Genomic DNA, 12,054 nt, shown 5'->3' on the forward strand with positions numbered 1-12,054 from the left:
GCTTCTCTTCCCCTCCCTCTCCCCCTTCTCTCTCTCTCTCTCTCTCTCTCTCTCTCTCTCTTTCTCTCTCTCATGAAGCCAGTGCCTCGAATGGTTGGAGCATCAGCCTAGGGCAGTGGTAGTCAACTTGGTCCCTACCACCCACTAGTGGGCATTCCAGCTTTCATGGTGGGCAGTAGCAGAGCAACCAAAGTATAAATAAAAAGATAGATTTAACTATAGTAAGTTGTTTTATAAAGATTTATTCTGCCAAACTTAGTAAAAATCCAACATATAGTACTTGGTAATTATTATTATATCCTTTAACTTGCTGTAACTCTGCTTTATAAATTTTATAAAGTAAAACTACTTCCCTACTTTATAAATCACCATTACTGTGAAACCAGTGGGTGGTTAGAAAATTTTACTAACAGATACAAAAGTGGGCACTAGGTATAAAGAGGTTGACTACCCCTGGCCTAGGGCTCTGGGGATGGCTCAGCTGATTTGAGCATCAGCTCGAGACAAGGATTGTCCAGTGGATCCCAGTTGCAGAGCATGTCTGTCTTACTATCGCCCCTCTTCTCACGTAAAAAAAAAATTTTTTTTTTCTGAGCTAGAAGCAGGGAGCAAGGGGGGGGTTGGCAATTTGTTGTATGATATTTTGATTTGTAGACTGATTACCAGCAGCCAACTGAATGGAACTCACCCAGGACCGAAAAGGAAAGATCCTCTGTGTATGCATTAAGTCAGGGGTTCCCCCACCCCAGCCCATTTATCAGCCTTAGAACCTCAGATTTTAATTTTAATGACACTGTAAGTACTGCACAGATAACCATTCCCTGTCCCCCACCCCGAGGTTCCTGACTGGGCCAGGGGTGGTTCCAAGTGGGTTCTCTTGGTGGGAGCCTTCATTGTTCCCAGCAAGGGTTCACTTGGTATTGTCTTTGTCACAGAATGTCAAAGCTGGTTATCATTTCCAGACTTCTCAGCAAGACGAAGAGGGAAGGAAAACGGCCAGTAGAGGCATAGGTCATCCTGTCACTGTGCTCACCGGCTTGAACCTGGGTCTCTCCAACCGGGGAACAACGGAAGGCAAAGAAAAGGTCTGGACGGGAACGAGGCTCAGAAAAAGAGTGGGGGGGCTGCCACGTCCGTGGAAGCGGGCCAGGCTGGGGCCGGGAGGTCGGCGTCGGCGACCAGGTGGGCAGCTTCGCCGTGGATCCGCTGGTGCCGCACGAGGTGGGTCTTGCGGCTGAAGCTCTTGCCACACTGCGGGCAAGAGAAGGGGCGAGAGCCCGTGTGGATGGCCTGATGGCGGACCAGGTTGGTTTTGGAGCTGAAGCTGCGGGCGCAGACAGCACAGGCGTGGGGCCGACTGCCCGTGTGCACCGCCTGGTGGCGGCCCAAGTGAGACTTGCGGCTGAAACGGCGGCCGCACTGCGCGCAAGCAAAAGGCCTGGCGCCGCTGTGGGCCCGAGAATGGGCGACCAGATTCGGCCGCGAGCCGAAGCGACGGCCACATTGCGCGCAGGCGAAGGGCCGTTCGCCTGTGTGTATCCGCCGATGCCGCGCCAGGTGCTGCCCATGGGCGAAGCCGCGTCCGCAGTCCGCGCAGAAAAAGGACCGCTCGCTCGCTGGAGCGCCCTGGGTTGCCGGTGTGGTTCGATGCACGCAGGTCAGGGACTCGGCAGCGGCGGGGTCCACGGTGGCGCCCAGTGCGCACTCGTCGCATCCAAAGGGGCGCCCCTCGCTGCGGTGCAGACGCTGGTGCGTGGCAAGGTTCTTCTTCCAGCCGAAGCTCAGGCCGCAGTCGGAGCAAGAGAAAGGCTTGGGTCCGGGAGGAGACGGGGTCGGGGTACGGGACGGGGCAAGGGAACCCGGAGAGGCGGGCGCGTCAGGAGACAACTGGGAGCGGCAGGACGCCTCGTGCACCCTTTGGTGCCTCACCAAGTGCTGCTTGTGCGTGAAGCTGCGCGCGCACTGCGCGCACTGGTACGGCCTCTCGCCCGTGTGGATGCGCTGGTGGCGGATCAGGTGCGTCTTTTTGCGAAAGCGCTTCTCGCACTCGGTGCAGGGAAAGGGCCGCTCGCCCGTGTGCGTCTTTTGGTGCGAACCCAGGTGTATCTTCTGGCTGAAGCGCTTGCCGCATTCTGCACACGGGTAAGGCCGCTCGCCCGTGTGCGTGCGCAGGTGGCGGGTCAAGTGGGCCTTCTTGCTGAAGCGCTTGTCGCATTCGGAGCACGGGAACGGCCGCTCGCCACGGTGGCTGCGCTGGTGCAGCAGCATGTGGGTGCGCTGCGTGAAGCTACGGCCACAGTCGGGACAGGCGCAGGGACCCTCGCCGCGGTGCAACCTCTGATGCAACCGCAGTGTCAGCTGGTCCCGGAACCGCCGCTCGCACTCCCCGCAGCCATAGGGCTTCTCTGAGGCCGGAGTCCACCCAGCCAACGCAAGTCCACCTAGTGCCTCTGGGACACCCGGCTCCAACTTATAAGCAGTGGCCAAAGGCCCCAGGTCAGGTGCGGGAAAGGGGCCGGGGAGTAATGACAGATGCTGGGGCCATTCGGCCTCCTCTTCTGCCTCCTGGTCTTCCTCCTCCACCTTCACCTTCCGAATCATCCACTCATCTGAAAAGTCCAAACAAGACAAGTCTATTAAGCCTCACATTTAAGTAACGACATTTATTTGCCAACAGACCACCACTTCCTAGAGCCTCACAGTCTGGCTTCTGCTGTCCACTCGACTGTAAGTTTCCTGGTGATGACCAAATCCAGAGACTACCACTCAGTCCTCCTCCTTCCCTCTCTGCAAACAGGACGCTGGTGAACCTTCTCCCAGGTTGGCACATGTCAATAGGAGCAATTAGAGAGCTTTACCTGCCTCACTCTGGGTTCACATGCCCACTGAGGCTGCCCCAGGTCTTTCTGTATAGCCGGCTCCTTTCTGGAACTATACAGCTTCTCAAATCTTCAGTTGAGCAGCTCCCTTGACTAGTCCTGAACATTGGCTGCGGCTCAGCAGGCTTATCACCAAACATCTCCCCTTCCCAGACCTACATCTTTCTTCAGTGTGAGGACTGCGTCTCATTCTCCCCAAGGCTGGGCTTAGAACCTTGACTCTCAACTTGGAGCTTCCCACCTGTGGACTTTGTATTCCTTCCTGCTGTCTGTTAAGCCTCCTCCCCTCCAACTCTCTTCATTCTTGTTTTTACAGCCCAGTGGGAAATCCCAGTTTAGAAAGAGGAGGATTGAGTGTACAGGGAACCAATGAACAGTGTAAACCTCTGGAAAAGCAGGGAGAGCTGCCCCTCGTGGGCACTGAATGGCCCAGCCAAGAGGAAGGAGCTGAAGGCCAAGACCCAGAGTGTCCATTTGGGTCTCCTCTGCCACTAGCCAACAGTGTGACTTTGGTTATCTTACTTCGTTGAGCTAAGTTTGTTAGTTTGCTTAGGGGGTAAAGGTTTGACTAGTTTATGGCTCCTAAATTTGGTGCCACACTATAATCTCCTGGGGAACATTTACAAAATACATCTAGGGGAGCAGGGGGCATGAATCTGTACTCTTTCTTTAAAGCTCCCAAAGTGATTCTTGTTTGAGAACCATTGAACTGGATGATCGGAGTTCCTGTCTGGCTCTAAAAGTCCGTAACAGCCTGAACCTTGGTTACATTACACATGGACTGTCACAATTACTTTTATCCCCAGTCTCTTTCACCAGTCTATCAATTCCAAACACTTATTTATCTCGTTGTGATACTGCTTTCATTTTCATTGTGCCATTCTTCTACTCAGGAGCCATCAGTAACTCCCTACTACAGGATGTAGTAAGTTCTAGCTGCACCTGAGGTACACCCCAACCCTCTCAAGCATAAGCCTTTCACTGTGCCACACTGGTCTGCTCTAAACCCCGTCACGTGTCAACTTCTTTTCTTTTTTGTGGTTGAAGAGATCTGAAATTGCGTTATGTATTTATTTATTTTAATTTGTTGTGTTTACGTGTCAACTTTCATGCCTTAAAGTCTTCCCTCAGCCTAGAATGTTTTCCCATCCTTCACACCCCACCCTCATCAGAGCTGAAGTAAACACCTCTCTCAAAATGCAGCATAAATCAAAATCTAATGCTTGAGGATCTCTTATATAAACGCCTATAGCACTTACTATGAACACATACTTGTGACATGGTTTTCCTGTTATTTGTTGATTCTTTATTCTAGCTCATGAGCTTATGTTTGTGTCAACTAGATTTTAGCCTCTGGAGGGAAATCATATTGTCTTCTATCTCCTTATACATCTAATAAAAATGAGAATGGCCACCATTTGTTGAATGCCAACGATAGATGATGCACTGTGTGGACACTGTCACCAACCTTCACAACAGGTATGAGAGTACCCTGTTTATGGGCGCACAAACTGAGGCTCCTGGAGGCGAGGCAGCCAATCCAAGATCACTCAGCTATGGAATGTGGAACAAGAGTTCACACAGGTGTGTGTCGCCCCAGAGCCCATCTCTTTCCTAACAGCCTGGACCTAGGAGGCACTAAATAAGTCCTTGTGGAATAAATGACATCTCTCAGGCAAAAATGATAAGGTTGGTGGTAATGGAAGGAAGTGATGGGCAGGATTGTGGAGAGAATCAACTGTCCGATCGCCCTGGGTATGGGGGAGATGAGTCAAACTGGAGCATCTGGATACCACTAAGGTCAGTGGAGATATGTGGGTGGGAGCCTATCTGGGGAGAGAAGATGAAAAGGTCGATCAATGACATTTATGGGAATTGTAATTCAAGCTTTGACAAGTCTGCACTTAGACTGGGGAGTCTAGAAGTTAAAACATCTAGAGAACACTGACATGATGGTGTGTTTCTCTTGGTGACCAGACTCTTTGATTTCCGTTGTCTATGGATGTGGAATTCTCTCTGGGTGCTAAACTCAATAAGCAGAAAGGTGCTGGGGCTTGGTGTCGGGAGGGCCTGAAGTGGCTACACATCAGATAGCAGCTCTGGAGCTTGTAGGGCCCCTGTTCCCCCTGCCTGGTCCTCTGGTGAGAGGGAGAGATGAAAAGACTCACCTGGGCAGGAGCCCGCAGGCTCAGCCTTCCATGGTGTTCCCACCTGGCTTCCTCTGCAAGGAGCCTCAGCCTGTTCGGTGTGGGTGCCTTCCTCCAGTCTGGGGACCTCATGCCCTGGCAGAGAACAGGTTGCCTCAAGCTACTGCAGACATCACAGATGGACAGAGTGCCCCACTGGTGCTAGGAAGCAGGGGAGTTTGAAACCCCAGTCCCAGCCTCACAGGTAAGGACCATTTTCAGTCTGTGTCATACCTGCAGGCCCTGGGCAGCCTTAGGCTCCTTCAGACAGGGCAGCTGCTTAGGCCCTGCATGATTGCTAAAGCCACACTGTGAGGAGTTTCTGTGTAAGCAAGGACAAGCCCTGCCCTGAGTCTTACATGAGACTCCTCGGAAGAGGGCTAGGGACCCCCACCCCCAGCAACCAGATGGACCCTAGTTCCATGGCAAATCATGGGAGAAGAGTGGGATGTGAAAAAGCCAGGTACACCCCTCCCTTAGGTGTCTTCTTCTGGTATGTTTAGCCACTTCCCTGTTTCGAATCTTACCTTCCCAATGAGGCATACTCTAACCACCTTGTGTAGGGTTACTCTGCTCTGCCCTCACCTACAGCTGTCTTAGGCCCCCCTCACCCTGCTTTATCCCCACCCCCACCCCCCAGCATGAATCCTAACACGGTTTATAAGTGTACTTTTACATTTGTTGGTTGTTGACTTCCTGCCCTCACTAGGATTAAGCTCCTAGGAGGTAGGGGTGTCTACTTGGTCACTGAGGTATTCCAAATAGCTAGAATAGCACTTGGCACTTAGCAGGTGCTCAGTAAATACTTGATGAAGAAAGGAAGGAAGACTCCACCATCCATGGTCCTCACTTACCCAAACAGGAGCCCAGTGCTCTCTCTTCCCTGGGAGGGCACATCTGCTCCTGGGCATTATGGGACCCTTTCCCAGGCTCACTTTGGGGGGCCATCTCTGGCTGTCCCACAGAGAATCCTGTTACAGGTAGAAGCAGGGGTCCAAGTAATACATCCAGTATAGAAGAGGTGATCAAAGTTGGGGCTCTTTCCCTTCCCAGCCAGCCTAAGGGGCTTTTCCCAACCAGCTCAAGAAGGAAGGGTCTCTAGCCAGTATGGACAAGGGACAGCCATACTCCCCAGCAGTCTGGCCAGGTGTCAACCTCAGCCCCTTTGCGTTGAATCCAGGGCCGGTGAAGGAAGGATAAAGTGGATTAAATACCCCAGTGCTCTGTGAGTATGCATGTGCCCGTACAGTCTAGCACAATATCCAGCATGGGCCACGCCTCCACAAACACACTGATGAAACCCCAAAGGATGCTGCCCTAAAGGTTCCAGGGGGTCTCAGGAATCTTAGGGTTGCAGTCTCTGAAGATGGTCTGCCTTCTTTATTGTGAAGAAGCAATAAGCTCATCAGGGCCCTGATCCTCACCCCCCACCTCAGGTTCCTTCTGTTCTTCTGGCTCACCCAGGGAGCTGAGGGCCTCCAAGGTCTCTCTCATGGCAACCCTGCTTAGCTCTTCCTGGGGATTCAGCCACACACCCTAAGGAGAAAATACAGCCTTGCTCAAATTCTTCTCAGGACAGCTTTTCACCAGGGCCCTGGCCCTGCCCGTGCCCAACCTCTCCCCATCAGCTACCCCCAGGAGTTCCAAAGGTGATGTCCCTTGGCATAGATGAGGTTAATGAAAGAAGATGGATTTCAGATAGCAAAGCAATCTTTACAGGTGGCCCAAGGAGAAGATCTTGAAGTCATTTCTGCAAGCTCTGGTCAGCTCTAGAAGTCAGCAGCAGCACCCCCTCACCTGGCAGGTCGCTCAGAGCCAGCTCCAGCCCCAGCCCACCAGTGATCCTACGAGGGGGGGAGGGATCAGGGTCAGAGATTAAGTTGATTCTCTAGGGAGAGGGTGGAAGGTGGGAGAACAGGGTTTGGAACAAGAACATCATTTCCTAGGCCCTCCAGCTGTCGCTGCAGGAGCTGGTGAAATAGGAGCTAGCGGAGGGGCGGAGGTGAGTGTCATTATTGGGCCACTGGTGGGGAAGGTCCTCAGAGGAGGGTCCTCACTGAAGGCAGGAAATAGCTCTTGCTTCCTCTCCCCAAAACTCTACCTCAAAACTATCGCCCCTCCCTGTGGGGCCACCCTGCCCTCATGCCCCCTGCCCTACTCCCAGCAGACTCCCCTCCCCCCCAATCTTTCTGGCAGCCTTCCCTCTGCCCTCCCTTCTTCTGCTCCCTCTGCCTTCCGCCCTCTCTCCCCACTGAATCTGGCTAGCTCCCCAGCTCCGCCCCCTGCCTCGCCCCTCCGGCTCCTCCCCCTACCCGCAGCCAAAGGGCCAACCCTTCCCCGCCCCCTCCTCCGTCGCCCCCTCCTCCGCCCCCAACCCTCCGCTCCCGGCAGTCCTCGCCGCTGCTCTCCCCTCCCCCTCCCCAGGCTCCCGGCTGCCTTTCCCTTCCCTCCGGTTCTCTCAGGCTCCATCCTCCTCCCCGGTGCACACCCTCTCCCTTCCTTCCCCCCTCCTCTTTTCCTTCCTCCCTACACCGCCCTCCTCCTCCCCGCTGTTCTCCCCCACTCCGCTCTCCCCTCCTCCTCCCTCTCCTCCCCCACTCTGGTTTCCCTTCCTTCTCCTTTCGTCTCTTCACCTCAGTTCCCTCCCTCCTCCTGTCTCCCCAGCCCTACCCCCCTTCTCCCCTACCACCCTCCGCCCTCCTCCCTTCCTCCCTCTCTCCCTCCCGCAGTTCTCCTTCCCCTCCGAGGCCCCCGGCTCCCTTCCCCCTCTGCCTCCCCAGCAGGCTCTCGCTTCCCCTCCCTCCTGGTCCCCAGTCCCCAGAACTACTCTTCCCCTCCTCCTTCCAGTCCGACCCTTGAGCTCCCCCCGTGTCCCCTGGCCGCCTAGGCGCTCACTCCGGACCTTCTCCTCGGCTCTGCCCTGCCCACCCCTGTCTCCAGCACACCTCCGTTTCCCCTCCCCTCTCATCAGTGGCTCCTGTTCCCATTTCTGCTCCGCAGTGACTTATCCACCCCCATCCCAAGTTTGCCTCTCGACCAGATCCCTCGCGTCCCACCTCCCCGCCGCCGTTCGCCTCTCCAGCCTCCGCTCCTAGACCTCACTCTTGCTCCCGGCCCCTCCCCGGCTCCCGGGCTCACCTGTCAGCGCCCTTCTCTCCACCCCCCAACGGCCCGATCCCTAGGCCGGATCTTCCTTCCCCTACCCCCTCCCACACTCCCTCTCCCCGATCAGCACTATCCTGCTCGGTCTCCTCGGAGCCTTGCACCCCTTTCTGGACAGAGTACCCCGCCCCGCGCCGCCCCTCTCCCCAGCCCCTGCCCTTCCCTCCAGCTCCTTGTCACTCCGCTCGACAACCCTGACTCTCCCCCACCGCCATGTCCTCCCCTCCCCACTCCCATCACCTCCCTCCTTCAGCCCACGTCCTCCTCCCTTGCCCTTCCATTCCCCTCCACCCCTCCCCACCCCCTTCTGCGCGCCCCCTTCCCCCGGGGTTGTCACCTGCAGGGAGCGGGCAGTGGCTGAGCGCGGGTGTGGCCAGGGAAGCGGAGGGAGCTGCCAGCCCCGGGGCGACTCCAGGGCGCGTACCTGGCGGCCGACCGGCCGGGTCTCCACGCTGTTGCCGGGACCCCGGCGTCCTGGCCTCCGGTCCTGGACGGCTCTGTTTGCAATGGCGCCCGCTGCCCGCAGCTCGGGTGCGGACTGCCCGAAAGACTGACAGACTGACTGACAGCCCCGAAACTTCGCGGGGAGGGGAGAGGAAAAGACGCGGGGGGAGCGGGAGCGGAGAACGCCCCCCCCCCGGCAGGGGGAGGGGAGCGAAGAAGCAGGAGGGGGAGCAGTGTAGCACCGGTGGGGGCGGCAGGGGGCCGGAGCGTCCTGGAGGGGGTCGCGGGCGGGTCAGCGGGCGGGCGCACCGCGGGGGCAGGCGGGCAGGTAAGGGTCTGGAGGGACAACAGCGGGAGTAGGTGATGGAAAGTGGGAGCTAAAGAACGGTGGAAGGGGAGAGGGGAGAGGGAAGAGGAGGGGAGAGGTGGAGGAGGGAGAGGAGGCAGGGAGGACGGGCACTCGGGCTGCAAGGGAGGGTGCTCGCCGGCGCCGAGGGAGGAGACAGGGGAAAGGTGGAGCGCAGGGCAGCAGGGGTGAGGAGCTGGGAGGACGAGGAGGGGGCGTGTTCGGGGAGGGAGCCGCTGTCTTTGAATCGCGAGTGCTCGCGGGAGCGTGTCTGCGCCACGCTCCCGCGGTGGGATCCAGCCTCCACTTTCAGTTGGTAAGGTCGATCTGGGAACTCCGGCACCACCCCGCCCTCTACCTTGATCCCACCGGGATCCACCCTGACTCACACCTTCCGGCCCCGAGTCCGGTGATCTGAGACCGGCCCCTCTGAGACCTGCCTCGGAAGCCGGGTCCCTTGAGGCCGTGCGGCGAGGCCGAAGGAGCCAGGGCTGGGCCCCTGTGCCTGCCGAGAATGGGCTCTTCGAAGTAGAAGTTGGGTGTGGGCTTTGAGCCAGGTCACCAGAGATAAGGCAGGGTTGGAAAGGAGGCACCGGGGGCTAGGCGGGAGTCGGGCTGGGCGGAGACTCCGAGGGCGGGGTCCAGGTGAGGGGACTGCGGGGGAGAGGGTGTTCCCTGGGCCGGCGTGGGGCGGGTCCTTCTACAGCCCGGGAAAACTCTCCCAGTCAAGTGTGCAGAGGTGCTCTCAGCCCTCAGGTCCGGCTTCTCGCTGTCCCTGTCCGGGGTTATGATCTGTCTCTTCCGCCTTACCACCTGGACACATGACTCTTTCTGAGCGCTCCCCACATCCTGTCCTCCTGAACTGAATGAAATGTGTGCTGGTTATTACAGCTTCCCCCCTCCCCCCAAGTCTCTTCCTCCAATCTCACCCTGGGTTCCAGCTTCCTCCCTCCCACGGCCTAATTTAGGGGAAAGGACCCTTGAGATTCGGGTTTCTCCCAGTCCAAGTGCTGCCTTACAAGCAGCGGTTGGAATCCAGAGCTGGGGGCCATGTGGATGGCCCTCGAACAGCGAGCAAGGAGCTCTTCCACACCTCGTCACAGGAGGGGATACCAGGGGACAGAGAACCGTGGCACAGGGCAGGGGCACCATCAATATTTGTTGATGTATAGGATAGGAGGAAAGGCACTGGAGCAGGTGGTACCTGGAGGAGGAGGCACAGTGTCTTAAGAATCAGCTATGAAAGGCCTTTTTAAGTCCTGATGGGCTATTTCAGGAAGTCGATGCCCAGCCTTCTCATGGCCCTGGGAGCAGAATGTGTTCTGATGCTGCACCTGTGTCTCCTTGTGAGCCCTGCAGTGGGAGTGTGAGCCTGTAAAGTATGAGGGAGAGAGTGTCCAGGTGTGCATGTGAGACAGGGACAGGGAGAGTGTCCATGCCCTCTCCAAGGACCCCATTGGAGAGCTCCCTGAAAAACTGACATAACCCGCTGTTGGTCGCAGGACCAGCGGTGCGCCTGGAAGGAATGCCTAGTGGGGCTCTGGTTCCCTACAGCCTCCTCACCCTGGTGTGTGTGTGTGTGTGTGTGTGTGTGTGTGTGTGTGTGTGTGTGTGTGACTATGTGGGATGCTGTCATGGACATCAGAGTAAGGGGATGGGGGGTAATGGAATATTAGACCCAGGCCACATTCCAGCCTGGGTGTCCTCAGAGTTGGTAACCAGGATTCCCCTGGAGCACCTGCTGCTGCCCCCTCCCAACCAGATGGATGTTGGGATTATCCCATCCGGTGCCTTGCCCCCAGGGCCCCTGTCTCCTGCCACCCGCCCCTTCATTTCCCACCCCAGACACTATTTCCTGAGGCTTGCTGGTTTGGACCCCAGGGACACTAAGAAACTCAAAGGAGACCAGGGTGGACCCAAGCAGCCACACATAATTACCTCCAGTAAGAAGTGGGATTACAGAGGAAGGGGCACGGGTAGTTCCTGTCCCCACAGTCCAACCTCCTTGGAAATGACTCCTCCTGCTACCTCTCACTTCCAGAATTCCTGGTGGGAGAGAGGGGAAGAGACAGGAAAGGGAACAGGGGAGAGAAGACCATCATTTGGTCCTGTGACTCTAAACATTTAGCCATGCCCCCACTGGGAATCTAATAAAAATTACAAAACTGTCTGTAGAAAAAAGTGTGCACACACAATTTCAGAGTATCCATGGATACCCTGAGTTCCACGCATGCATACCTGGGAGGCTCCTAGAGTTTTTAGTGATAAAGAAATAAAAGTCCTTAGAGCAGTCATGGCCAACAGTTTTTGCCCCCAGGCTAGATTAGAAAGAAATTTTTTTTCACAGGCCGGACGAAATATTAAAATTAAAAAATGTTAAATACAAAAATGATTTGTTTAAGTAAATAAAATTTTATTATGTAATTTATTTATGAATAAATGTAAGTGGGTGAAAAAATTTTAATATGCAATATTATTTTAATAAAAATATAATTACATACCGTATAAATATCCAAATTGTATCGCATCAATAGAAATAGTATTTAATTAATAGAATGAGCTTGAAGAGGTTATATCACAAATAAAACAATTATTTCATTTTATAAACAGCCTGGACACGTTTTCAGTTATCAACTGCAGCTATTGTCTATGCTACAATGCCACTTGATTCAGCACACTTGACCACAGAAATAACGGTTTGACCTTGGGTGTGCATTGGCAAACTCTGCATAAAAGAATGTGGGTTTCACATCACCACTAAACATCAAACAGTTCATATCGAGTACAGACCAGTACAAATGTTGTAAATCTTTATAATGAAATTTAAAAATAAATAAATAAATAAAGAAGTATCGCGCCTGACCAGGCGGTGGCGCAGTGGATAGAGCGTTGGACTGGGATGTGGAGGACCCAGGTTCGAGACCCTGAGGTTGCCAGCTTGAGCCCGAGCTCATCTGTTGTTTTTTTTGTTTGTTTGTTTGTTTTTTAGCTCATCTGGTTTGAGCAAGGCTCACCAGCTTGAGCCCAAGGTCGCTGG

At 55.2% G+C, this 12,054-nt stretch overlaps 1 protein-coding gene across 15 annotated transcripts; it reads right to left on the reverse strand.

The window, feature by feature from the left end:
- Window positions 1-303: 303 nt before the first annotated feature.
- Window positions 304-9,504, reverse strand: ZNF467 (zinc finger protein 467). Of its 15 annotated transcripts, none has more exons than XM_066362978.1 (6): window positions 8,652-9,393; window positions 6,863-6,909; window positions 6,490-6,601; window positions 5,920-6,036; window positions 5,048-5,161; window positions 304-2,609 (listed from the first exon to the last, which is right to left on the reverse strand). In XM_066362978.1, the coding sequence occupies exons 3-6, from the start codon at window positions 6,557-6,559 to the stop codon at window positions 1,105-1,107; spliced, it is 1,806 nt and encodes a 601-aa protein (XP_066219075.1). In that variant the 5' UTR covers window positions 6,560-6,601; window positions 6,863-6,909; window positions 8,652-9,393; the 3' UTR covers window positions 304-1,104. The 15 variants fall into 15 exon arrangements, with proteins under 15 accessions (XP_066219075.1, XP_066219071.1, XP_066219072.1 ...); XM_066362974.1 differs by having other exon boundaries at window positions 8,565-9,393; XM_066362975.1 differs by having other exon boundaries at window positions 6,783-6,909; window positions 8,565-9,393.
- Between the last annotated feature and the right edge of the window lie 2,550 nt (window positions 9,505-12,054).

The sequence above is a fragment of the Saccopteryx leptura genome, chromosome 2, assembly GCF_036850995.1.
Source record: "Saccopteryx leptura isolate mSacLep1 chromosome 2, mSacLep1_pri_phased_curated, whole genome shotgun sequence".
Taxonomy (NCBI): domain Eukaryota; kingdom Metazoa; phylum Chordata; class Mammalia; order Chiroptera; family Emballonuridae; genus Saccopteryx; species Saccopteryx leptura.

Bases quoted from the DNA above. Each gene is read 5' to 3' on its own strand.
- ZNF467 (XM_066362981.1), bottom strand. From the start codon at position 6,559: ATGAGAGAGACCTTGGAGGCCCTCAGCTCCCTGGGTGAGCCAGAAGAA. The intron at 5,162-5,919 runs GTAAGTGAGGAC...GTTCTCTGCCAG, and splicing joins AGCACTGGGCTCCTGTTTGG to GGCATGAGGTCCCCAGACTG. The intron at 2,610-5,047 runs GTGAGTCTTTTC...TGGACTTTTCAG, and splicing joins GCCTGCGGGCTCCTGCCCAG to ATGAGTGGATGATTCGGAAG.